The 27,757-nt window shown below is 41.5% G+C and overlaps 1 protein-coding gene across 29 annotated transcripts in view; it reads right to left on the bottom strand.

Annotated features, from left to right (window-relative positions):
* Positions 1-27,757, bottom strand: part of CAMK2B (calcium/calmodulin dependent protein kinase II beta) — a 704,764-nt gene that overhangs the window by 161,075 nt on the left and 515,932 nt on the right. For 13 of the 29 annotated variants that reach the window (XM_069214308.1, XM_069214303.1, XM_069214313.1 and 10 more), the window contains exons 13-15: positions 24,501-24,575; positions 5,205-5,245; positions 3,883-3,954 (exon numbers count right to left, since the gene is read on the bottom strand). In XM_069214308.1, the coding sequence (XP_069070409.1) occupies positions 3,883-3,954; positions 5,205-5,245; positions 24,501-24,575 (188 nt within the window). The remainder of the gene's footprint in view (positions 1-3,882; positions 3,955-5,204; positions 5,246-24,500; positions 24,576-27,757) is intronic. The other 16 variants (XM_069214317.1, XM_069214316.1, XM_069214315.1 and 13 more) reach the window with 2 other exon arrangements.

Genomic DNA, 27,757 nt, shown 5'->3' with positions numbered 1-27,757 from the left:
ACGAAGATATTAGTTACCTGTAACTCAGTTTTCCAGCATTGGTATCTTTCTTTTATTCACATATTTGAATCATTCCCAGTTGCAGGTAAACAGTGAGAAAATTGCTGGAGGCCTCAACAATGTTTGTTTAGTAGCATACCCACCTCATATGACAAAATTCGAACTTCAGCCAACAAAGGTGGAAGTGCTGAGTGCTCCTACTGCCCCTAGAGGCCACTATCGCTCAAGCTTCACAGCACAACTTTGATGAGTACATATTAAAGAAGTGAGCATCAGATTAGGGACCGGGGATTGCATGTGAATTTGTGAAAGATACCAACACTAGAAAACTGGAGTTACAGGTAACCAATTTTTTTTCCAACGCTGGCTCTTTCATATATTCACGCACCTGAATCAGAATCGCAAGCAGTAGGTAGCATTAAAATAAAGCTGAAAGCCGGCTCACCTTATTGAAACAGGTTGCATAGAACAGCTTGACAAACCACAGTCTTGGACTGGATGACAGACTAGCTGGATGTTCACATCATTGTTTTGCATAGGATGTTCCTTATCCTTTTTAATGCCGTTTCTGAGGAAGACTGAATGATGTTTGGAGAAGGTGACTGCGGAGGTTTTTGAACAAAATCTCAGCTGCTTCCTTTTCTGCACCCCCTTCAGTGAAATTAACGGTGTGGTACTTACCTGGACACATACCCAAATGAGGGAGAATCCTCTCTGGAAGGGGAGATTCTCTTTCACTGCTGGTAAATAAACAGCTAACCTCCTTTCTCTATTATTAAGCATCTTTGAGGGAAAGGTTTTACACATAATGCTGCAAGAGGCTTTTTGGGTTGGATAAAGGCAATTAAAGCAGTGATCATGAGGATTATCAGGGCAGATCTTCTTTTGACCACAATCTAAGGAGGACTTAAAGAGAGATCCTTTTTCTTTCACAGCCATAGTGACAGATGGTGACAGTTAGTGGTCCCCCGGGCTAGTCCTGAAGTGTAAATCTCAAATATTCAAAAACTCCAGTTTATTGTAAACTGGAATCAGGACTGGCAGAAATCCAGGGAGGATGAAATAAAGATTCAAAAGTATCCAATATAAGACCAATCACTGGTTAGAGCAAAGCTCTTCTCCGGGGTCCCTCATACACAACTGCAGTAGAAATCTGAGCTTCGGTGGCCTCTAGGAGGAGAGGGATAGTTCAGTACTTTCACTTTATTGGCTGACATTAGGATTGTTTCAAATGAGGTGGACATGTTACTAAACAATCTCTGTTGTTGAGAGCTATAGCTATTTTAGTACTGTTTAATGATGTTTATAGTTACTGGTTATTCTCATCCTGATGACAGGGAATGATTCAAGCATGCCAATATGTGATACATCCAGTGCTGGAGAGTTAGGGTTGCCAATGTCATGCACAATGTAAGAATTTCCACTGTAGGTGAGCAGAATAAATTCTTCCCAATTCACTTTTATGTCGAAGACCTTTTCCAGTATGTGCTGCATGAGCAATGATGGTTTTACTCATGCTTGACGCATAGAGGCAATGTTGACAGCAATGGCTCTTAACCACTCTAAGTTTCAAGCACTGAGTAATCTTTCTGTTGCAAGTTTGTATTCTGTTGCTCGAGGTATATTGACTCTCTGCCATCAAAAGGTTTATAATATAGTCCTCCACAAAGCCTCTGGGGCTACCAAGCCTTCTACTTCCCCGCTGGGATACCTAGGGTCTGATTTAGAGATTGGCAGGTGAGATCTCAGTGAAAAACATGCTGGATACCCCCAACCACCTTATTTCAAACGCATTTAAAATATAATGCACTTGTAATACTGTAGACAGGATATCTGTCACATTTATGACAGAATTCCCAGCCGCAAAACTCTAAATCAGGACCGTAGTCTTTTATTGATGTACTTGGTAACTACTGAAGAATGGAAAGGTTTCTTCCACAGTGATATTGCTCTTTCAAGGCTACATTATCTTATACTTCCAGCTTTGCATGGACTCCCTCAATTTGTGTGGACTTCCTGCGTTTCACAGGCATAAAGCATCTAATGTTAAGTGTATAGTGCTTCTTATCTGAGTAAACAAACTTTAAGTTTCAGGTCTGCGATCTGTTCCCTCAGGAGTGAAGTGAAAGTTTCACAGACGTCTGTTATTCTAGTTTGGTCTTTCAAGGATCGCTAGAACGTGTGTGTATAGCTAGGGTTACACTTCACTGCTGCTCCAGTGTGGCCCAAAGACTTTCTAACACTTAATCTTAATCAGAACCTTAACTGTGGTCTGAGCCAGAGCTTTTAGGGAAACCCTTTGTAGGACCCAAACTCTTTAAGGTATGGTTTATGTTATCACTCCTGGACTAAACAACAATGCCACTCTTATACAGGGGTGCATGCTATGCTTCAACAACTTGCACGCAAAGAGAAAAAAACATACCTCCCTCTCAACTAAACAATCTAAAAAAATGTGAAGCCAAAGTCGATTATAATCTTTTCATTTTTTGTGAAAAATACTGCACTGGAATTTACACACACATACAGATAAAAAGGGTTGAGACCATAATTGTGGAAGGGGGGTGGGATGCATGCGTTCCACAGGGAGATGCCATTTCCACATGTGCTGAATAACTAAGGGCCAGATGTAGCAAAGGGTTTTTCCTATTCTGGTTCAATGGGAAAATGTGTTCGTACATATGGCCCTAACTCTCTGTAAAAGTCCCAGGCCCATCATGCGTTTTCCCAAACTTTAGGCTAACATAAAGCTCTTGATATGCTTGATGGAGGTCATCAACATCCCTACTTGGGGCACTGAACAATAAACATAATTTCAGAAATTCACAGAAAAGCCAGAGAGCAAAATAAGTGTCACCGGGAAGCCAAAGAGGAACATGGAAGTCATGCATTATCAAGGAAATCTTTGATCCCTTCCTTGAGCCAGATAGTACCATTCACGTCACACAGGGCCATGCATGTCAACAGCAAGTCACACAGTGCCTGACAAGAAAAAAAAACTACACTCTGACACATCTCTTAATAACCAGGAAGTTACTGAAAAGTCAAAGGTTTCAAGGGACATCAATGATAAACTAAGGCTACTCACAGACAAGTCAGAAGGCTATAGAATTCTGGGACATTTATTAGTTATTACACAGTATATCTGTAGTACTTTGCAGCAAGTAAAAAGGCAACCATTGATGTGGTTGACAAGTCACTGCGGCAGAGATTAAATATAAAGTTGGACGCTTTTAGGCAAATAACATGCTGCTTGAAATGGTCGTGGTTAAATTATGATTCTTAATAATTTCCATGCAATGTGCAGGACTGTGGTATGGCTCAAATGTCCCCAAAACTCTATGGAAACAAGATCGTAATTTGGATAGAAGTGTGGCTAATATGTCAAATGTCTTGTCTTCTAATCCTAGAACTTTACAAAGACTGAACTGAGGTTTGATCCTACTACGGCTGTAATGGGATACAGCATGGCTGCAGGCGCAGAACTCTTCCGAAATTAAAGTCAAAGCAAGTTAATAAAGTAGAGTGTGCAGAGGGCTGACCAATGACATTATTATAAATAAGGGAGATACTTTAAATAGGGAAAAGTACAGTCCCATGATGTAAAATGAATGCAATACTTCTTCAGAAATGGTAAGGATTTTAACTACCATAATTAGCCAGAAATACTACTATTGCAGAAAAGCCTCTAGGTAGCTAGCTGTTGTTCAGCCAAGCAACATACCAGACACTCCATGAGTTCTAGGGTACAGACAGGTTGCTTAGTGCATCATTCAGCAGAAGCCGAGGCCTGCATAAACAGACATTGTATTCACCCAAGAACATTGCCCTTCCTACACCACACCATGATTCGAAGTAGTGAAGATAAGGAAAGAGATGTACCAGTGTGGCTGGTGGAATGGATCCCTTGGGGCTGGTCACTCCGGCATTGTTTTTGGTGCTGTTGGTCTGAGGCTGTAAGAGAGAAACAAGAAAAAGGGCTAGATAATACAGTAAGCATCATAGAAAAAATCTCCAACATACAGAACAGAGAGGCTGATTTGGGTTGAGTGGTACGAGTAAAACCACTGACTTGTGAAAAAAATGGTAAGTTCATCACTGGCAGTCTTGCTGTCCACGAGGAATCTACTGGCATAATTACCACGACCATCCTATCAACAGGGTGGAGAAAATCCATTGACTGCTTCTCCACTAATGCAGAATCTTCCAACAGTGGATTTACCGTCCTCACTACAAACTGGTGGAATTAAAGTTACCATCTCCCTCCAATTCTAAAGGTGTAGTTTTGAGATCTCAAGTCATGGCATATCACGGCTTGCAGCACTGCACTCCAATCACAGGGAACTCATTAAGTGACCCAGTACGGTAAAATGTGACCATTCAGAAGCATAATTTCCATATTCTTTTCCAGGAATGCAGTAGCTTAATGAACACCTGTATGGAGGTTCTATAGAGATCGGAGTGTGAATGAATTCTGGTCTGCAAATGTGACAAAGCCAAGAATATTATGAAAAAGGCAACAACAAACAGGTGAGAGGGAAAAGGAGCCCAAGATTCGAAAAAGTGTAGGGGCATCCAATGGCTTACTTTCTGCTATTCGCAGTGATAATTATGGTTAGTTATTTCGTTCCTCCACTCAGTGGGCCACCTTTTTTTAAAACTGCTGGAGGTTACCACAAATGTGCTACCCTGTCCTCTTAGCGCTGAATAGTCAACCTAAAGAGTTGTGTCTGCTTCCTTAAACGTGTATAAATATCGATGATGTTACACCCATTACCTCGTTCTACTCCCTGCACCGTTGAGCAGCCAACAGGATGCAGGGCCCCAAGAAACCGCAGTATCCCCAAACAGCTGTAGAGGCCCGAATCTCCAATAGGAGGAACTGTGCTGCTGCTTGGGAGATAACTACCATTCCTTAGTGAGGGGCCGCCGTTCTGAAGCAGGCTCTATCACTTTCTAGCCTCAGCAACAGAGTGCAAAAACATGGATGTAAAACCATCTACTACCAAAATAGTAACCGTACATAAATATCTCCATACAAAAATGTTGACATGCAATTAAATCCACAGAACACTTTTCTGTATACGTTTTCACGTGTAACCATCCAATCTCTGACGGCTTAGAGATACCTGCGCCCCCTGATTTCTTGTGGTTGAAAAGTGGAGAAGGCAGAAATTATCGTCATGGTGGTAGGAGTCGCTTACCTTGCCTCCGTCGGTTTTCTTGTTAAGCAAACTCTTGGCTGCTGCATGGTGGAAGCAAAGGGAGAGAAAACAATAACAAAGTTGACGTGGTGTGTACTTTGACACAGGCTAGGAGCTTATTGCACAATGTTAGTAAATGTTCAAGACCAACTAGTTTGCAGACACACAAAGAACAGGGACAGATGCGCTCGACCAATACTAGCACTGACAGCCCCCTTCCAGACTCAGTTACTGACAACAACATTTGAAGGTATGGCCTACAAGCCTATTTCAAACACCTTAAAGACCTGACCAAGTCTCCCGAAGTTGCCTTTTCCAAGATGAAAAGAGATTGAAGAAGGGCATGAAAACTTCCTACAGTTGGAAAAAAAGTGACTTGAAAGGAAGGGTAGAAAATAAATGGAGAATCCTGAATTTCAATTGGTAAAGGAAAAAAGACAATAACAGATATAAAATTTCTAGGACAGATACATATGGAAGCAACATTTGTGTGTTAGGAGAAGCTAAATATGGAGATCAGATATTCTTAGAGCAAGGTGAAAGTGGACAGCAGTAAGGGAAATCCAGTTGTCATGGTATGCGTTTCTTTATCTACTGCCATGTGATGAGGCACAGTAATGCCCTTCTGCCTAACTGAGGCAGTTTGTTCTACTCAACATTATGTGGAGTGATCCATGGTATTCCGTCATTTCACGGAAAAAAACATAAAGAAAATTGCTGTTTATCTACAGCATTGAGGAAAACAGAAGAGAAAGAAGAATGCACTGCCTGGTGACATACCACTGCCCAAGATGTGGAAATCAGGGTGGCTCATACTAGTTGGCAAGCATGTTGGTCTTATATCTACAATCAGGTCACTGCCCTCACATCATGAAAAAAATCCAGAAAATATTCTGTAGAGACTGTATCGTAACCACAGGGCAACAATTTTATTGAAAGCCTCTAGTGCTCAATTACTTTAGTTCCTTTGGAATTAGAACTTGGGAGAGCAGGAGAACAGGCGGGCGGGGGGCGGAGCAGAGGTGGGGTATCTCTTTCACAAGAATGCACACAAGACGCCAACATTAGGAAATCTATGCCAAATGTGGGCAGTACCCCAAGGCTCAGTCTTCCCCATCTCCAACCACAACTGCATGTTGTTAAGACCCACCAATTTCTTGTATGCTCCTGCTTTTGATAGCCGGGTAACTTTATTTTTTCTAATATGGGGTCTTCTGAATATTCCCGTATTTGTACAGCATAATCATAAACGGTAAACGATAACACTACAAGGGCGCACTGAGGAATGAGGCTACTTTACCTTGCCACACATACATAGGTGGCTAATAAGAATCAGAAGATTTCCTTCTCTTGTCATCAGAGTCACAGGACTGAGATTCTAGGTCACATGGCTGCCTCAGAGTATGCACAATGATCTTTTCTAGGACCAGTGCTTTAAATGGGCAGGTACTGACCGGTATTGAGTACCTGAACTTCTTTCATTTGAAAGGGACAATAGCTGCACTTCTCAGCACTAGTACAAGACATTTAATTGGCAGAGTACAGGCACGTCTGAATTTCCACTTAAAGCACTGGCTACGACGTTACTATAAGAATTGTGTTAGAAACGTAAATGTGGAGTTCTTCACTAGTCCTTCCAGGCTTTTTTGTTCTAGGCTCATGAAATAATAAAGTCTATAACTAAGGTGATTAAACATTGTCTTCTCTCTGAGTAGATTAAGATTTTTTCTCTATTATCTTTTTAAATAATTTAAAAAAACTCTGTTAAAGATTACCATTGATTGAAGCTGTGAATTGGGTACTTCAAACTATGTCTGATAGAAGGATATATGCAAAACCTCAGCACCTTTGTTTACTCGTGTTGCAACTTCAGATCTAGTACACTTTACCAAGAATAAAGGGACCCGAAGTGTAAAGTAGGCTTTAAGTGTAGGAGGCATTCTTTAGTGAAGTTCAGAGTTATCTTTAGCAACTAAAGCCTTTGCGACTCTTACATTGGAGACCTCTCCTCAATTCTTGTGCAGCCACAGATGTGTGAGAGGTGTACTGTTGCTTCTATGGTTGTAGATTGCAGACGGGCAGGTCCCAGCTCAACCTCTGGGTTGCGGATGTGCCCAGGGCATTCCCCCTCCCCTTCTTTCACATCGGGAGGCTGAGAAGAGCGGGGACCCGTGACACGCTTTCTGGTGGAGGCGAACTGCGGCCCAGGGGCCCAGGTGTCGGTGGACTGGGTGGAGGTCACCTGGACAGTGTCAGTGGCACCCTGCAATACATTGAACAGCACAGAGGGGCCCTGGCCAGAGAAATACCACCTAGAGGGAGTGGTAACCCTCATGCACAATAAACAGACATCCTCTCGTGCCCCAGGGGTGTGCTCATCATCGCGGCTAAATGGGGAAGGGGAAGCCCCGCGGAACCTGTCAAGGTAACACATGAGCTGTATGCATGCAAAATGTATGTATGTATGCCTGCCTCTCAGAGACAAACACGGCAGGAGGGCTCTCGCAGAGACGCAGTGCAGGCATCATCCGAGGAGGAACCAGCCTGAGCCAACAGCCTAGCGGCCATCCAGGGCTTCCACATGGCACTGAAGGGAAGATAAAGGCCAAGACCCCCGCCCCGGCCCCCACCCCAGACTGGGGGCCCTGTCATATGCCATTATAGCACGAATCCTTAAAATCGAGATTGTTTACTTTGTGCGTCCCGTGAAACAGATAATGGCCATTACGGAAATCATTCAATCTCCATATTTTCGGATTACACACAGAAAGTGCAGGGCCACTGCAAATCCTTTTTGGAGGTAAAGCTGAAGGCAAAGGGTCTCCAATACATGCCGATGATTTCTGAGGACAAGTTCCGCTTCTTTAACGCACCTTCGGATGTCTGGCATGATTTGAGGTTTGGGACAAAGTACCCCAGGAAAACTGGAAAGTACAGTGGGCGGGACCACACAGCCCAAACTGGAGGCCGCGAGATGAGCCCACGCACAGGCCTGGCTGGGAGTGTGAGGGCCAGAACTCCCTAAGGATCATCATTCAAGGTGACGGCACCATGTCGGTGGCTACCTTCGTGGTGGGGCCAGGCCCCTGGAGTGCCTCTGCTGACCCAGCGATGGACTTGGAGATAAGTTACTCTCCAGATGAACAAGGAGAGATTTGATTAGCCTGGGTTTTACTTGTGGGGGGGGATGATTGTGGAGGTTTGTGGGGGGGGGGGGGGCGCAAACTATTTTTTTTGCTGTTAAGGCAACCATGACTTAAGACTTGTGGTCACCTAAGGAAGGCTCAGACTTAATTGAGACAGAGAGTCAAAAAAGAAAGTATAAAATAATATTGAGATCCAGGTATGTGAAGAGCACTAATAAAAAGGAAGTTCACTACAGTGAGATACAGATTGTCCCAGTTTTTAAAGAGCAATATTCTGTGCTCATTTGGGAGCCAGAGAGGGGCAATGTATTCCCAAACAACTAACAAAAGCTATATTAGTAATATGACCAACAGTCAGTGATGCTCTTGTAGCAGCGTTCCTTTTGGAAACAGAAAGAAACATAATAATCCCCAAACATCCTATTTGAAGAATGCTGCCATCAGTCATATTCAAAGAAATTCTCTTGGACATCAACTTCTTGAAGTCATACAAGGTGAACTGATTATCACCAAGGAAGTGGAAAGGCTACCCATGGGCACCAAGGTAGATTATGCGTATGTCAAAGGGCCCTACAGCACCTCTGGAATCAAATAAACAAACAGCTTGATCCTTAAGAGTTAATGAAGAATCGTAAGAATTGTTTCTCAAAAAACTGATTTCTAACTACTGTGTTTTTCCTTTTTTTGCTGTATGGTTGATTCAACACTGGATAAAGAACCACAAGACTATGGCCAACTAAGCCAGAAACGGCTCAAAGACATTCAGCCTCTAAATTTTCGTTGCAGGAGGACACAGTTTCCCACAATTTTTTGGGTTTTTTTCAGCTGGAATTTTCATTTGTGTTCACTTTACTGCTCTAGGTTCAGCATTTCAGCATTTTACAAGCATTACAACTAGCTAATTTATGAGCAGATGGAAGGCAGTTCTTGTGATCTATGGGCCAGTCTGACCATGCCATTTCATGTTTATGGCGAGTGCAAAACCTGAAAGCATGTGAGTCCATGCCATTTTGAACTTTACACCATTATTACGAAAATTGCAGCATTAAAGAAAACAGATACATTAAAAAAGGAATGAAGATGTAGGCCTCGAGAAATTACCACCTTCAATATGCAAGGATCACTGAGTGTCATTCGGAAAATGCCATTCAAAGAGCAATTCAAAGAGCACTGAAAAGCACCTCTTTAGCCACGAAAGTGGCTAAATAAAATGGACAACTTAAATAATGTTACAGATTGGAAAACGTTTACAAGACTGGTGAAAGATAATCTGGAACCCTGTCCTTATGTAGACAAATATTCTAGGAGCATACACCTGAACAGAAGATCCTAGACTCCAGAAATTGTGTACCTGGGACAAAATAAAAGCTGTCTTTACAAGGATAGACTTAAATCGTAAAGGTGAAGAAATGGGCATTTGGCCAAATTGATGTCGAGTATTTTGGGTAGTTGAGCTCTTAATATCAGGATAGTTCCCTAGAACCATCCATTATAAAGGACGGTTATTTAATTAGTAGGTTGTTGCGTCTGACATATACTGCTGAAGGGGGGCGTAAGGATGCATGTAATGTGAAATGGTCAATTGTATTGTTTGATTCCAATCAGAAATAGCCTTACTTTACCAGAAACATTAATTACTGTAGTTTAAATGCTAACTCTGGTTGCTGCCACATACGCTTACAATGACCCCTGAGCTGCTCGATATATATGCTATCATGTTGGTAATTCACACATCTTCAAATTGGGTCAGTGAGCCCTGCACTTTTGTGAATATTTCGTTGTTTAAATTATACATTTCCAGTTTTTGTGTTTTACTAGTTAGGTGGTCCAACTCCAAAATGCTCACAAAATGCCTGTAGCAAAATACCAATAAACATGCTTTTTGTTGCCTGCAGGGGTGGGAGGGCAGTTTTAGCAGTGTTATAACTACAACCACCTAAAACTGCAAAAAGGGTTGAGAGGTTGATGAACCGAAACTAACCTACAATATAAGTTGTTTGAGTGTGACTCTTTTCAGTTTACTAAGGCCTACTGATGATACAGCCTGGTCTGTTGGAAAATAAACAGATTTCCATGCAGACCATTGTTTCTGAAAGTAATGCCTGATTACGAAGAGTCATTTATAAGTAAAGTGAGCTTAACCTGTTGCTCATCCTACTTCCAGCCTCTCAGAGGCAAGTCAAAGATGTGGCCAACTGATCTACGGCTTTATTCGTTTTGAAGACGCATCAGCTTGCAAGGAAACGTCATTGTCTTGTGCGGCCTGTCTTTATTGTACTGTACCGGATGGTCAAACCTACAATACTGGTTTTCATCTATTTCTAAAATAAACCTAGTTTTCATGACAATAGCAGCCCTTCTGTCCTTAGACAATAATAGCTCCAATTCCAGGTGCTCCTGGGAGTTTTCCCATGGACCCCTCAATGTGTATATCACTCCCCACTCCCCTGTCACCATCAATGTTGGGTATTAAGACCATGCTCAAAAGATCACAGGTGGAAAGCATCCTTACCTTACAAGAAATGGTTAGAAGGGCAAAGTCAGAGAGGGAAACAGGTGCACAGTTTTGTGAAGAGAAAGTGAAAAAGTCAGATGGAGAGACAGAGAGGAGTTCAGGAGAGAAAAGAGAAAGCACAAGTCAAGGTTCCATGAAGATAAAGACAGCAGATATGATTTTCTTGGAGGCATGCCACTTTGTCTTGCAATACAGAATGCGAGGCACAGGCTAGAGCAGGGTTTAGCGTGCTTAGTGATAGAGGTGATCACATCCTTTCTACCCTTGTTTTTGTTCATGAGTAAAAATGAGTAACAGCAGGGGAGAGGCCTGTCATTTTTACGAAATCTCAGCTGGCTGGTGCTTCTGAAAGCTAAAAGGGTTAGGGTGCAGTCACTCACATCGGGTGTGCCTAACATGGCTGACTAAGCCGCAAATCAAGTTTAATCAGTTAATTCAGAGGTAAAGACTAGTTTTTCTAGAGACCGCTACACCTCTAACCATAACTTCCTGAAGTTGTCACTGAAACCTCTATTATGGCAGACGAGGAACTCTTTCAAGCACTTTCACCGCTTTCTACATTGATCCAAGGTAAAACCTACACTTCCCTCCAGAAACCAAACTCAATTTTTTCCCGCATAACACATTTGAATTTGGCATACTTTCTTTTCATAGAGTAGAGTCTGATTTATTTGGATAAGGGGCACATGTCATCTGAAACATTAGTTAACTTTACTTAAGATTAACAAAGATACTATATTTGGAAAAAGGAGGTTAAATAGCATTAGAAATGGCAATTACACAAACTCTTCGGAACTACTATGAAAACCTTGAGCCCCTGATGAGAACAAACAGAATCTGTGTATACAATGTTTGCCTATGTTAGGTCATGTGACTATACTTAAACATCCTTTGCGCGTGATCCTATCCTGTAGCTAGCTACATATAATGCTTCTTTGCTGCCTAACGTTCAGTTCCAATAAAGAAGTGGTAGGTTCAACCTGAAATGCATTTCTGAACTGGGGACGGAAGGTGGCTATTGTCAGTGCAAATAACCCAATGAACTATGACTGCTGGGTTTCCTGTATTTAAGTATATGATATCCTCTTCAACTGTCATCCTCCTCCTTTACAGAGCCAAGTTTTTTGGCTAGATTATGAGGAACATAGGACTGGAATATGATGACACAATACGGGTTATGTTAGGTTTCAGTTTTGTAATTTGACTGAATTAAGCCTCCACTCAGGATCAAGAATCCAGACGACAGGTGCTTACAGAATTTGAGTAGCATATATTATGTGACGGCTTTCAGACTGCCTTCTGTAATCAAGCTTGTGATAAGCCGCACTTGCTGTCTTAGCTTTAGTTGAAAGATTAGGAGTGTCTCCTTGAAGTAGTACTCTTGGATACTGAAGCACGGAAAAAAGCATGCCATGATTCAGGGAGTGATGAAAGATATAAGATGCAAACAGTCTCTCTAATAGATCAGTGTTGGCATTTGAGCACAGGCAACATCATCAACTTTAATACCTTGGGATACTGGCTCTTTAAAAAAATAATAATCTAGGAGTGGGCTTAAGTCACCACACTTCACAAATGTAAAATAGGCAGAATCCAACTTCTGACCTTAGGGTGCCGCTGGGATATGTTCTCTTCCTCTAAGAGGTTGAAAATAGGGAGATTCTTTAGTAGAGAACAATCTTTTTGAGTTTGCGGCTGAGACAAAAGGATACTGAACGGATTGTGAGGAAGGTAGCCCATGATCACTGTAGCTGCTATTGCACCGAAGTTAGAGCAAGACGCCACCAACATATGGCTGTTTCTCACTGCCTCACATCAGTGCCGAATCCCTTGACATCGCACTTCTTTCGCTCTTAGTGTCTTGCCTAATTGTTTTGATGAAACCTGGCTCAATATTTATCCAGAGGAGCTATGCCGGAACAGAAGGTAACTGTGGAGACTCAATAAGCTAAGAAAGCCCATCACAACTCTCTTTAGTTGTCTGAAGAATATACCTATGTAAACTGGTAACTCTTTTACCACCTCTCCTCCATCACCATGCTTCTTCACTTACAGAGATCAAGAGAGGACAAGTGGAGGCATGTTCCTTTGAAACTACAAAAAGTTGTAACCCTTTATTACCTTAAGGAACCCTCTGATAAATGGATAATTTGAAAAGATAATATGAGAAGAAAATAGAATGGTAGATAACAGCTTCATCTTTTAGAGCATTAAACAACTTTTGGTGCAAATAAATAAGTCCCTTGTTCAAATATAAACTCTGACAAGCTGATGGAGCAGAGGCTCCTAGTGTCATGAGGTCCTTGCAATAACGAGCGGACATGGCTGGGCGCAGCTTCCCTTTATAGCGGAAGCAGCCCAAGATGGCTCCCAAGGTGTCATGGGCACTGTAGTTCCTGCCTGCATGGACAGGACTGTGGGCGCTCAAGACTGCAAGTGCAGTGCCGGAGCGGGGACATGAAACAGCCATGATACAACCACGGTCCTGACACCTATGGATAATCTAGATATTATTACATTAAGATTACAGTGCTGAAATCTGAGTACCCCACCAAAGGGAGAGTTATAAAGATGTAGTGAGGAAAAAAATATTAGAAATGCAAGCCCACACCACTCTACAAGAGTCTACTACTAAGTCCAGTCCCTTCCAAAATCATCGGGACTACTTACTGTCACGAAACTGGAAGGCAACATTTTAGTAAGCAGATGTCAACGATTCATGGTCTGTGGACAGTACAGCACACACCTTTTCTAAGGTAATCTTTATTACTGAAGAAGGCTCCTGAGTTGTATTTGGGAAGGCTGGCTCGGTGCCAGACTCTCAGGAACTTCACATAAGATACATTTTCATAAACGTGGGTCCCAGTTACAATTTGTGCAGATTGAGGGGAGATGTGTACCACAAACGGGTGGGATGTTTTTTAGATGTGGTTCCTGACTCCTATTCTGAGTTTTCAGCTTGGAAAGGAGGCATACACATTTACATTGATATTTAATCAAATTCAGCACGTTTTGACTTTTTGTGGGCCTTAATCCCCCACAAACATCTGTAAGTTTGATCTGCCTAAATCTGTCACACGAAAACAGTGAGTCATGATAATTATCAGACAACTTTGAATTATGATGGGTACGTGGCCTTCAAGCTGGCTGACTGCATGTAATCTTTGCTGGCTCCAGCACATGACTCCTACCCCTCAATAATCCTGAACTTGAAATTATCATAGCTGGAATTCTGGTTACCAAGTGAAGGGAATTTATGTCCTATCTTACAATCAGGGCCTACTTTTAAAAGGGACAAATCTGCAAAGTCAGTGACCCACTAGAACCATGTTGGGCTCAGCTTTTTCAAAAGCTGTTGAGATGCCACTTTAAAAGCATCAACAATGGACTCGTATTCAAATATATTTGAAAATGTTCAACTGTTTGTGACATGCTGGGACAAAACTTTCTCCATGCCAGAAACATTTGTATTTTGCTTTACAGGAATAAGCCCTCTCTGCAACAAGGCGGCCGCTCTGCATTCAGAAGTAATTAGTGTGCATCCATCATATTGGTGGATGCATTTTAAATACAAAGATGCCTGACAGGCAGGCAGTGATTTCTAATTATGGGCAGCTGTCATTTGACAAGTGAGAGGAGGCCAGGGCCTCTGCTCACCAGTCTGAGTAGTGGGCCAGTTTGTAAAATATAAATAAGTCTAAAAGGCTGTAGTGAAACAGTCTCACCACACTAGAGCAATGGCGAACAACACATCTTTTTTTACCTACCGAGGACCAGTCTCACACATTGGGTATGGTGAAGCTTCTCAGAGGTAAGGCATTGACTTCAGAATTCACAACTGCATCCCTTGCCTGTGCCAACTGATACCATGCACAGTATGGGCAAGCCCAATGTCTCTTAGAGAGCCAGCTTATTACTTTATGATTGCCTCACTAGATAGCTGAGAGATATCCAGCTGGTTTGACAAAAAAGAGAAAAGAGATGGATATACTGGGCAGTAAGGAAGGTGAAGATAGAACCATGAAAGACATAGCCACCTGACACAATATGCTTCATAGGTTTACGCAACATTGCTCTCACACTGACTCAAGAATTCCAAAACTTTTGGGAGGTGAATAAGCTTAATTGACAAAGATGGGTGTCCAGCTGAATTCAGTTTATAATGCAGTTTTCGCTTCACAAAATAAGTTCAGTACACAAGATAGACAGTCCAAACTGTGGACAATAAACACCAACAATATAACTACAGTCAAAGGTGTAGTTAAAAAAGGAGTATTAGGCAGTGCAAATCCCCATTCTCGTCAGCGCAATAAGTGCACCAACAATTCCTGCAATGTTTTAATATCTGGCTCTTCTTTTAACTGCTTTCAGCCGGCGGTTTGTTCCGCCAACAAGTTTTCTAGGGTGTAGAGGGGACCTTCCATGTTCAAACGCGCCTTTTCTTTTTAAGTGGATATTTTGCTGATCTAAACTTTTCTAGTTATCTTTTTAGATGAATTAACCATTGCTGTATTTATGTTTTTTTACTTTCAAATCTTTGTAAATCAAAGAAGAAGAAAAAGGAGCTGCACATTGCCATCTTGAACCGGCAGCTGTTTTTGCAGGTTGAAAGCCCAATAAGTACAAGACTCGATTGCTAGAGTCAAAAATGGCATTTTAGCAAGAAAACAAGGATTCTCCGTCATGAGAATTTATCCATTCAAACTACATTTTTCGTGACTTACTCTGCTGCCTACAAAGGTATTTTCTTCAATCACTTAATACTAAGAATGTTCTATGAGGAAGAAGACAATGTTACTTACTTGTAGTCATGAACATAGAATAGTCCTGCTTGCATGAGAACCTGGGACACGTTATTACATACACATACACATGCACATACATTTTCTGATGTTTGAGGGAGACACCTCAATACTAAAGACTTCGGTGGCACATCTACACATCTATAAAAGGCCAGCTTTATTTGTATTTTTCTCTGGAAAACAGTAGAATTGTCAATAAAATATACACCACGTTGAAGCATTTGCTATATAGTGAAATAACTTGAAACGTCTGCTCTAATTATGAAGAAAAAAGAAGGGAAATGTGCATGAAAGGTCAAAGGCACATTACCTGCACTCACTCAGCAAACACTGTAACATTAAGGTAGCAGCTTCCATTACCCAGCATGCACTTTACTGGCAGTTTGCCTCAGAACTTCAGTTCTCTTTGAACATTGAGAATATAGTGTGCTATGGCAGGTAACTCATAGAACGAATAGTTTCAATTGACAGCCTGTGAGGAGGGAGGGCTGTGTATGACTTCAGTGAGAATACCTATGATGCAAAAGCAGGATTACAAGTAGGTAACATTTTCTTCTGCATTGTAGGATTCTCTCTGATAGTCACAAACATAGAATAAAGTAGCCAGCACATCCTCACTCCGAGGTTGTCAATGTAAACATAAAAAAGACAGATTGCAATCAAGACATGAAGTTTATTTGTGAGGAGCTCTTGGTGTGCTGGCTATACAGATTATGCAATGTAGCCTGAACCACCAATATATCAGCTCGAGAAACTTCATCAAGGCATTAATGACTAGTGGAGGTATGAATAGATGACCATGTTGCCGCTTTACATATTTCCTAACCCAAGTGGTGAATGCTGATTTTCCTCTTGTGGAATAAGAAATGTGTCTATTAGGTAGAGGTTTGTTTGCTGACAGGTAACAACATGTAATGCAGGCTACAATCCATAGAGAAATACTCTGTTCGGAGGACGCTAATCCTGTTCACAATGGACAATAATTTACAAAAAAAGACAAACCTATTTTTCTGATGATTTTGGTCTTTTCTAGATAAAATTTAAAGGCTCTTTTTTTAGATCCAGGGAATGTAAAGATCTCTCTTCTGGAGATGGCAGACCGGAGAAAAATACTGGGAGACAGACGAAAAGTATGACTGATAGTGATATCGGATATGACCTTAGGTAGGACACTGTTCTAATGTGATGGAAAATTAAGTAAAGGTTTAATAGCAGATACAGCCTGTGGCTTATTAACCCTTCTTGCGGAATGAATGGCAACTAAAAAAGTTGATTTTGACAAAATATGCTTCAATGAAGCCTTGTGAATGGCTCGAAAAGAGGAGCTATGAGTTTACAGAGAAACAAATTTAACTCCCTAGGGCAAGCAGGCCTTTTTAACTGAAGAGTAAGTGTCTGATTTAGATCTTGGCTTAAGGGTATCCCGTCCTCCGTATTATGATCCAATTATATCCTATGGAAATTGTAATACGGCGGACGTTTGTGATGGAGTATTCCATCTGCCAAGATCTAAATCAGGCCCTCAGTCTTTTTTAGTCCTTGAAAGAAGTCCTTCCTTACTGGGATTGGTTTGGGCTTTTGCGATAAGTTGTTATTGGAGCTAGATATACTTTATTCAAAGACATTTGGAGCTTGGAATGAGCCAACAAGTAAAGGAGGATAACATTTTCCTGCCATGAAAGTGGGTCATACAGTCTGGTGGTAAATTTAAGTGCCCGTACTTTAGAACCTCAGGAGCCACACTGCCAAATTCAAGGACTGTATATTGAGGTGGAAGATCTTACCTCCTTTTCCGGACAACAAATTGAAGTTGAATGGTAATTTTGTGTGGGGTATGAATAACAGTCCACATAGCTCTAGAAATCAGCATTGCCTTGGCCACTCCAGGGTTATCAGGATGATGGTCAAGTGGACCATTCAAACTTGATGATTACTGACGGCATCAGTGGAATTGGGGAAGGAGTGTATAGAAATCTGTTCTGCATTGCCTTGACCACTCCAGACTTTTCAGGATTATGGTCAAGTAGGACAGTTCAAACTTGATGATTACTGATGGTATCAGTGATATTGTGGAAAGAGTGTATAGAAATCTGTTCTAACCTGAAAGGTGAAGAGATTGAAGAGATACATTTCTTGCTACTAATCAATGCCATATCTATTGGTCTTTTAAGAGAGTTTTTGACCTTATTCCTCGCCATTTGTTTAAACAGTACATGGTGATATTGGCATTGTCCAGTTGTACTAAAACTCTGTTTGCAGATAGAGCAAGAATGAAGGCCCTGAGCTAAGTGACCTGCTTTGAGTTTGAGATCACTGACATGGTATATTTGATCACTGACCCTGAATTGTAAGATTGCGGAGATGTGCCCCCCATCTGCTGAGACAAGCGTCTGTCAAAATAGTCTGAGTGGGAATATCTTGATGAAATGGGACTCCTTTGAGTAGATTCTTCCTGTTGAGCCACCACTGAAAGAGGACTGTTGAGCTTGTTGAGTAAAGGATATTCTGTCTTCCCTATTGCAGTGAAGTTATGAACATTAGGTTTCCAAGCATTGTGTAGTGGTCTCAAGTAGAGGCGAGCTTCTGGAATTAGGGAAATGCAAGAAGCCATGGATTCTAAGAGAGAGGAAACCTGTCTCACTGATGGCTTTGGGCTATGTAGTAACTAATGAAATTGTTGAGGAATGGTACACACTCAGGCCACCAAAGGAAACACCTTTCTCGTGGTGGCATTTAGAGATGCTCCTAGGTAATCCAGTGCATGAACTGGAGATATGGTCATTTTTCTTGATTCATACATGTACCAAGTCTGTCTAATAATGCAACTGTGAAGTCAATCCTTTTGTACCTGATATGGCATATGATCTTTTATCTACCAATCATCTAAATATGGGTAGACAAAAATACTGTTTTTGCAGAGGTAGGCTGTGACTACTGCCATGCATTTCAAGAACGTTTTTGGGGCTTATTTAAGGCTGAATGGCAATACCTTGTATTTAATGGTAGTGAGTTTAGTCGACAAGGAAGAAGAGAAAGTTCCTGCGCATTTTCTCTATTGAAATGTGAAAATATGCATCTTGAAGATCCACAGAGCACATTCAATCTCACTTCATGAGTTGCAGGTAAATCTGATGTAGGTCTAGCATTCTGAATTTCTCCTTTGTATGTATTTGTTGGCTTGCCTCATGTACAGAATGGGTCTGAATTCTTCCTAGAGGCCTTGAATGGAAACTACTTTGTAACCCAGAAACCAGTTCTATTGCTTGTTTTTGGTGTATAGTTGTTATTTGTGCCCACATATGAGGGAGGTTAATGGTTTGGTGCTTGTTTCTGTGAAACTGTGTACAGTGGGGACTTGAACTGGATGTTGTAGGTGCTCTGGATAATTATAAGACCCATTTGTTGGTTGTAATAAATTTCCACTATTTTTTAAGTTTTTTTGATACACTTCTTTCCACTGGAGAGTCGACATAGTAGAAGATGGCGTGATCTGCTCATTGTTATTGTTATGGAACCATGATTTCACTGGAGAGGAATCTCTGTAACAATGTTGTGGCTGCTGTCATTGGCCACTTGTAGGTCTACGGGGGTATTGAGGCTGGTGGTTTGTTTGTTGCTCCTGAAACTGGGGGAAGAAAGACCACTGAAGGGATAGAGTGCTCTGTCTGTGATGTGGTTTGGTGTCTCCATGTTGGAACTGTGAATAATAAAATAATTAAAATAATTTCTTGTCTTCTAACCTTATAACTTTAAGAGTTTCAGACACCTTTTTCATTCTTTCTATTTCTTTGTCAGCGTGAGAACTGAATAGAATATGGCCTGAAAAAGGTAAGTTCAGTATTTTTGATTGTGCATCCTGCTTCAGTGATGTTAGACAAAGAGATGATGCTCACTGAAAAGCAATGCCAAGGCCAAAGGTAATCGTTGCTAGGTCTGCTGTGTCAATGGCTGCACTTATGACTTGGTTACAGATCATTTGTACCTAATTTAAAACTTCATAGAACTCTTGTTTTTCATCTCTTGGTGGATCCTCTGCGAAAGTGAGCAGAGATTCCCATAGTGCTTTGTCATACTTGTAGAAAAGAGCAGAGTAAATAGCCGATTTGAGGACCATTGCCACTGAACCACCTTGCTACCTACCCAAATCATCCATCTTTTTATTTCTCTGGTGGTACCGATGTCTCTGTTGCTGAATGATGCTTCCTGTGTGTTGCAGAGACTGTAGCTGAGTCTGGTTTTGCTTCTTGGCACAGAAATACTAGACCTTATTGGGCAGGTTTGTCATTTTTAAGGAAACACAGAGTCGACAATTTTAAAGTGGCTGAAGTTAAGAATTTCTCTTCTGCAAGATCTGTGAAGCCTGGAACCTGTTGGTTTTGGAGATGATCAGAATTGCAATGTTTCCATGATAACATACACAGTCACATATAGAAGATCTTTTTGTATCTTGAGTTTTGACGCACGTCTGACAAAGTCATCCTGGATTGTCAGAATGTCATCCACTGGGGAAGATCTCAATGGAAAGACATAGGCATATGATGAGCCAGTTTGGTGGCCGCTAGATGCGACTGGAGGTGTAGAATGTTCTCCATTGTTTACATCTGTCTGGAATAGGTGATGGACTCTGTGCTGTTGTTCAGTCTTGGTACTACAGACAATTCATGTAGTACATGTGGCTCTGGCATTACTAACGCAGGAGGAGTGATGGCAAAGTATTCCTAGAAGAGGTGGAAGAGTCAGCACCTGTAAAGGCTCTTGTAACGGGTCCTCTGCAGGAATGATAAACTTTGGTCTGGGGTAGTAAACTAGGTTCATCCATAGGGGGTGAATGCTTCAGAATGAGCTGATGATAGCATGTGGATTGAGGCCATAGTGCCTTGACATTGATCTTACCGTTGATTCAGGTATCATGGAGATTCTGGGTGTCACTATGTAATGTCTTGACACTGAAGATGACACAGTGGATTGCGCTGGTTTAGACAGTCGACATCATGAAGATGTTGCTGTTGAAGGTTGGTGATGTGACGACGGTGTGACTTGTCCTGTTGCCGGTGTTCTAACTGCAGCGGTCGAAGGAGGTGGCGTCAACACTGATTGGGTAGACGTCGATGGAAGTGGTACCAAGGGGGTGGTCATTGGTACCTAAGCTGCAGATGGAACCGTAGAGGTTCTCGTGGATGAATACATTTATGCCAATGGTTTTGACATTGACCGGTGCTCTCGAGACATGCAGGAGCGTCTGGAGCAATAATAGTGATGTTTTTGGTGTTTTCTCTTCCTGGATCCACCTCTATGGATGTCATTTTCACAGGAGGAGCCTGGTGCAGTAGAGAAAGCCCTCTTTTTTTACTTCTGCTCCGTGCTGTACTAGTTTGTCCCTCTGGCATTTCCTTCTCTGTCTTTAAGAGCCCTTCTTCTCATTTTTTCACAACAGGGACAGTCGTTAAAAAACAAGAAGCAGGAAGGCAGACCACACATAGTAAATGGGGATCGGATTCAGTCTCTTTTCCTCACAAGAAGAGCACTTCACAAAAAGTGAACGCATAATGAAGATAAAAAAATCCCCTAAAATGTATAAACACAGGTAACTTCTTGTAATCTTGAAAAGACGTTGAGTGAAGTTGGAAAAATAATTTTCTGAAGAAAAATCCTATGAAAAAACTAGGTGAAGGTGTTCTGAGATTCAGTCAGCAGGGGCCGCAACAAAAATGTATGCTGAATGCACCTAATGCAATTGTGACCTGACAGACACTTTTCGCTTCATTTTTCTTCAGTCAGAGCAGATGTTTTCAGCTATTTCACTATATAGCACATTTTTACACTAAATGCTGCAATGCACTTTCTATTTTATTTACAATACTGTAGCTTTATACAGAAAAGTACAGCTAAACCTGGCCTGTCAAAGACTTAGAGGGTGCTACGAACAGGTCACTTCAACACTTGGGTGTTTATATTATTATATATAGTCTTTATTCCTGTTGATCCATTGATAAAGAATCCAGGCGCAGACCACCACTTGAATTGTACTGTGTATTTTATTGTACGCTTTCTTCTGCCATTATATATATATATATATATATATATATATATATATATATATATATATAGCAAGTGCAATGTCAGATATGCACATGATACCTTAAACTGTGTGCTGGACTAAGCACAATTTTAGCACCTTTTGAGGCATGTATAGGAAACCTTGATTACAGACAGTATCGTACATGCCCCTTTTGGTTTTGTATGGAGATTATATGGCATTGGGAAACTTGTCAGACTATGATTGCCCTATGTGTACCAATCTATTCATGAACACATGCATGATGGAAAGATAGAACCTTACTATTCCATGTGTTTTGGGAAACTAATGAAGGACTGTCTGTGGTGGTGTTTTTCTCATCCACAGATTTGCAGTTTCTATATTATTTGTGCCTTTTTAAAAGATGGAATTCCTTTCTCCATACGGGCTGTATGTCAAGGTTAAGATCTCATGTAGTATACAACCTTCTTCTTCCCCTTATAGGTTTTGCATCAGGGTCTAGATCTCCTGGTTGTTGCAATGTACATAGTTTGGGGGATATATGGGGCTATATGAGGCGTATTGCTTAGAGTATCTCATTAACTTAAATGTCATGGGCACTTGGATAATATCAGTTAAAATCCCCATATTAATGCCGACTTTTTGCAGGATAAATGATCATGATTGCAGACATGACAGGATATTGGATCAATTTACCAAAAATGTCTTCATAAAAAATGGTCATCGAGGATAACATATAGGGCCAGATGTAGCAAGCAGTTTTGCCCATTCTGTTTCTATGGGAAAATGTGTTCGTACATATGGCCCATAGTACTTTACTAGTTTGACTGGTCTGGATGTCATGATAACATCATATGCAATTTTACTCGTTCTCCCTTTTTCTTCGCTTTGCAATTTGATCTAAAATATCCTCTTGTATTTCAGTATGGAATTTTATTTGTTGTCCGTTTTTGAGATAATGCTCAATTCGACCAGAAGTATTAGTTGCACTTTGTCAAGTTATGAAATATGCATAAGACTGTTGAGACATCAAGCCGTTTTATTCTTCATGATATTGCATTTTCTCACAGAGGCTTTGTTTAATTGGTACTTTACCGTTATGAATATGGACTGATTTGAATTCTCAATACGAATCTATAGTTAGAACAGAATATGAATTGTGCTCGGGAGTTCCGTCACATGGGTAAAATGGCGGACAGCTTGAGAGCACTTTGTGAAGCGTCTGTTTGCAGTCACGCATTTTTTGTAGAGATGGGAGCAGGACATGTCCCTTATAAATACACTCTGCACTCTGTTAACTCTATGGCCAGCTGAAGGCTCTTTCCGAAACGCGTCACAAGACTCGCACTGTTGCCACTCTGGATGATAAAATGACAAAATAAAAGTGTTTGTGCTAACTGGCCTGGTTCTGCCGTCCATTTCTTTGAACTGCCCTGAGTATATTGGATACTATCGAGGGAAAGTGGTGCAGAGGAAGATTTCTGTATATATATATAAGATATATATATATATATATATATATATATATATATATATATATATATATATATAAAGTGTCCTGGAGACCTCGTACACTGGCGGGACTATTCTATGTTCATGATTATCAGTGAGAATCTTATGATGCAGAAGGGAGACTTCCTGTCAAAGAGTGACCTTCACTTCCAACGAGAGAATCAGATGTGCAGTGGGTAAATCCAACACCCACCACCAGTACCATGGGTCTTTGTAGTGTAGTGTAGAGATGTTGTCATACGAGGCATTTCACTGGAAGGAGCTCAAGTGATTGGGTTCCCAGGGCTTTAACTGTTGCTGAACAGATTACTTTAACTTGTACATGCAATAAACTAAGCAGCCCCTCAAGATGGCGTTGAACAGGGTTTCTTTTACTGCTTAGTTTAAAAACTTCTAAAAGTAAAGAGGGTTCTACTTTTAAGGTAGGTGGGAGATCAAGAGAGTAAAATAGCTTCTTTCACGAGAAAGAGGCTTTTCCGAGCAGGATATTTACCCCATTTCATGTCTGAAGAACAAGGGAAGCATAAAATACTTTGTTGTGTTTGCTTTGTCAAAGGTGGCTCCTCTTGCTGGCGCCATGCAGGAACACCCCATTTACTGCATGCAGCGAGAGAATACACACACACAACGGGAGCAAGGAGCCTAGCTGTTAGTAAATGAACGAAGAAAACCAGGCAGCGCCCCAGGACATGCAGCAAGGCTTAACAGATCCCATGCAGTGCCAACAGCTCATCCCACAGGCAAAGAGACAAGAACGAGGCTGGGCCACAGGCGAGGGTAGGACACAGCAGCAGGAATAGCGCAAGAGAATGCAAACTTGACAATGGAGGTGGCAGAGACTTCACATTCTTAAGGTATAAATGTGCACTGGGTGAGCTAAGAGTACATAAACTACTGCAGAGGCGTATGAAAGACCATTTTCAAAATGTTGATACTGGGACCCAGAAAAGGGCCATTACCAGTTATTTAAGGTCTGCCAATATATACAGGCCCTGTCTGTTAAAGGTTTGCCACAACTTCTTTATTTGCTTGTGATCATTGGCCAACCCATGCCTGGCCTCCTCATTCTTTGCAGCATTCCTCCAGTGACTGATGCTTGGCTATCCTTTGCAAGTGGCAATGTATTACGTGGTCAGGACATTATCCGGGCCACAGTACCGGGATCAACACTCATTTGTGGTGTGAAGGTGGGTGAGGGGAGGGTCACATGCGAACTGCAGTCCAAGGAAGAGGGAGCAAACCGAGTAAGAAGACGGAGAGAAGGTCCCTTCAGGACACATCTACCTTGTTCCACCAACCCCAAGCTGCTGCCGGAGGAAGCGGCCGTCATGGTGGCCGGAGCTGTGGTCTGTCTGCCCACTGTAGGAACCACGTGAGGACATGAGGGACCGCAGACAGTGAACAGGGGAGGGGAAAGGAAAGGAAGCACATGAGCAAGTAAAAAGAAACAAAAGTAGGAGAGAGGGCAAAAGGGAAAGGGGAAACAGAAACAATGAACAGAAGGATGTTGAAAAAGGATTGGGGGAGAAAAGTAAACAGAGAATGGTCAGATGTGATGGAGACAGACATGGAGAGAAAAGTAAGAAGGAAGAAGGGGAAGAAAAACAGAGATAGAGATAAGGATGGTGAGGGAAAAAAGATAGGAGGGAAGGAGTATGAAATAGTAAAGGAAAGATGAATGCAAAACAAGGGGAAAGCAGAAAAAGATGAGCCACAAGGAAAGAAACATGCAGAGAAAGATGGTGCGAAAAAAGTATAGGGAGCAATGATTGTGAATGGAGAAAAGAAAGAAGCAAAAGAGGAAGTGATGGAGGCACAAAGTTCAGGAGCATGAATTAAAATGAAAGAAAGAACGAGGGTAGAATGAAGGAGGGGTAAAGAAAAAATAACAGTAAAGAAATTGTGAAAAGGAAGGGAAGTCATAGATATACGTAGAGACATGGAGGGGAAGACAAGGAAAGAAAAGAAACAAAGGAAGCAGAAAAAAAAGATTAGAAACTCAAGTGAGATAAAGAGCTGGAGGCTACCGCCTAAGAGTACGTGTGCTTTGATCACACAGCGTAGACAATAAACACAATTACCTTCATCGTGATTCTGGAACTCTTACTATTTACTTCTTCCTTCACAAAAGGATGAAAAAGGCAAGCAGGCATGGCATGAAGAAGCGTTTCCAAAAGCTGCTATCACCTTAAAGAATTTGATAAGGATACTCGAGCACAGGTCCTACCATGTCCCAGACCTGCTGCACCTAAGCACAAACCAATACCCTTGTCCCTGAGCATCAAGGTACATGTTTAAAGCAGTGAATATGCTCTTGAGGAAGGTTGTGGTGCTGCGAAAGAGGGAGACCACTTTAGAGGACTAATATCGGAATCGCCCTACAGTTGTTTTTTTTTTACTCTGTTGTCGTGGCCCCTTTCCTTGGCACTGAACTTTGTACCTCATTAAACAGTCAGCAGACCAGGAAAGGGGAGCGAGCCCTCGTATGCTTAAGAAATAGTAGCCTTTTTGGACACTGAATTTAAATACATACATATAAAAAGTATGGCTAGTGCTCTACATGGCCGCCAAACGCATTTCAAGGGCACACATTCCTAAAAAGCCATCAATGCCGCCTTAGCTCTTTGAATGGGCACAAAGTCTTTTAAGTGTCCAAATGGCAGATATTTTTAAAATCTGGAGACGCATGGGACTGGCCACCTGGTAATGGACGCCCTTGCTGCATTCTTTGTAGTAAGTCCGCTGCAGGTGATAACAACATGATCTGAAGATCCAATAGAATTTATTTTCTATATGACATTTTGGGGCACAGCACCAGCAACATTGCTTTATGTGAATTCTCACAGACCTTTGCTGAAAAGCAGGCAGAATTATTTCAAGATTATATTATTTCAACAACTACAGCTCTCCCCTCGTCCCATCTGGAACTGACAGGACACGTGCTGTTACCAAAACATATGTTGTATCCAGCCAAATGTAGTTACCAGAACCCAAGTTGCATCCAGAACAACTTCGATCTTCCCACAAACAAACGTACAGAACGTGTAAACTTCGACCTCTCAGAATTCACCTTAGTCATTTGGGTGCTTAGCTCCCACTAATGGCCCAGCCTTCTTTAACATTCATGTAAATTCCGAATGGCCATTACATAATGAAGATCCAATAACATAGATGACCCTTCACCCAAACAGTCTTCTTCCCATCTCACACCAACATTAAAACATAAAAAAATCCAACTACCCAAAGAACATTATACAATGAAGCCACTGCTCACCTCCAGCACGACCACCCCCACCCCCACCAACAGAACACCAGAAGATAACAAAAGGAATGTCCTAAAGCCAACATTGAGCCCTTTGCCACTACAGCTTGTGGTGTTACCCTTTACATCCTAACCACCAGCTTTCACCTCAAGGTACCAAAAGTTTAGTGAACGATCGCCAATGGTTTTGATAGGCAGTCACCAATCTTTTAAACGTTTTTGTTACTTAGAAACAAACTCCCAAAGCTGGAGTTTTTTTCTGAAAAACAAAACACCACGCATCCTGGGTCAATATTTGTTTTGTTGTGTCCCTCAACACCAGGGTTTACCTGGTGGTGACAGAAAAAAAGGCTATTACACCATCAACCGTAAATAAGGTGGGTGATATAATGCCATTCCTCTGGCAGAAAGCTTATGGTTTGCTCGTCTCTTTGTCAGGCCCTTAGATGTTCAGAGTAGCCATGTAAAATAAATATACACATACATTGTGAGCTTTAATGGCAATTATTTTTAAATTCAGTTGTTATCCTCGAAAACCGCAACATATTTGGACCAATTGGACCTTCATGGGATACATCTGCCTAAATGAAGATACCCCATCTCCAGCTGTTCCAGGAGAGGCCCAAATTTAACCTCAAGGACAGGATAAATTGTTCAAGATTTGTCTGTCTTTAGGCAGCTCTGGCAGTCTCCCACTTAGAATCCGTTTGTAGCATTAGTTGGCTTTACATGTCACAAGGTAGAGGGTCTTGACAGGTTGATTCTAAAACTCATTAAACACCACTAGACGTGTGGGTTACTCACTGACAGCTCCACACACCGTTTCTCTATTAAGAGCAATTTGCCTAACAGAGGAGTAGGAGGTTACAAATCAACCACGTTTCAATAATAAAAGGAGTTGGATACTTGCTACATCATTTTGACCATTCTCCCTAACTCTTTACATATCTCCAAAAAAGTCATAATTTTTCGAAAACGCTTTTAAAGAGGTTTTGTAGTTGAACCACTCAAAGGAAAAATTACGAAGTAGGTTAAAGTATGAATCCTGCATCCAGCAAAAGTTATATTAAACAGGCCATGTCTTAGTGATGAATTTCAGTCATGGACACAGATATCTCCAGCTGCCTGAAAAGAAACTACTGTCGAGGGTAACAGAACTGCAGGACCCCAGGAGCTTTGAAAATTAGGTGCGGGACAGCTATAACATCACCTTAGCCACAAAAAAAGTTAGAGCAGGGGAAAAAGAAAAGCATTCGTTATACTTCGATCATATACTGCT

This window comes from Pleurodeles waltl, chromosome 11 (genome assembly GCF_031143425.1).
Source record: "Pleurodeles waltl isolate 20211129_DDA chromosome 11, aPleWal1.hap1.20221129, whole genome shotgun sequence".
Lineage (NCBI taxonomy): Eukaryota > Metazoa > Chordata > Amphibia > Caudata > Salamandridae > Pleurodeles > Pleurodeles waltl.
Note: the sequence above shows the minus strand (reverse complement) of the source record. Positions and strands in the feature narration are given on the sequence as shown.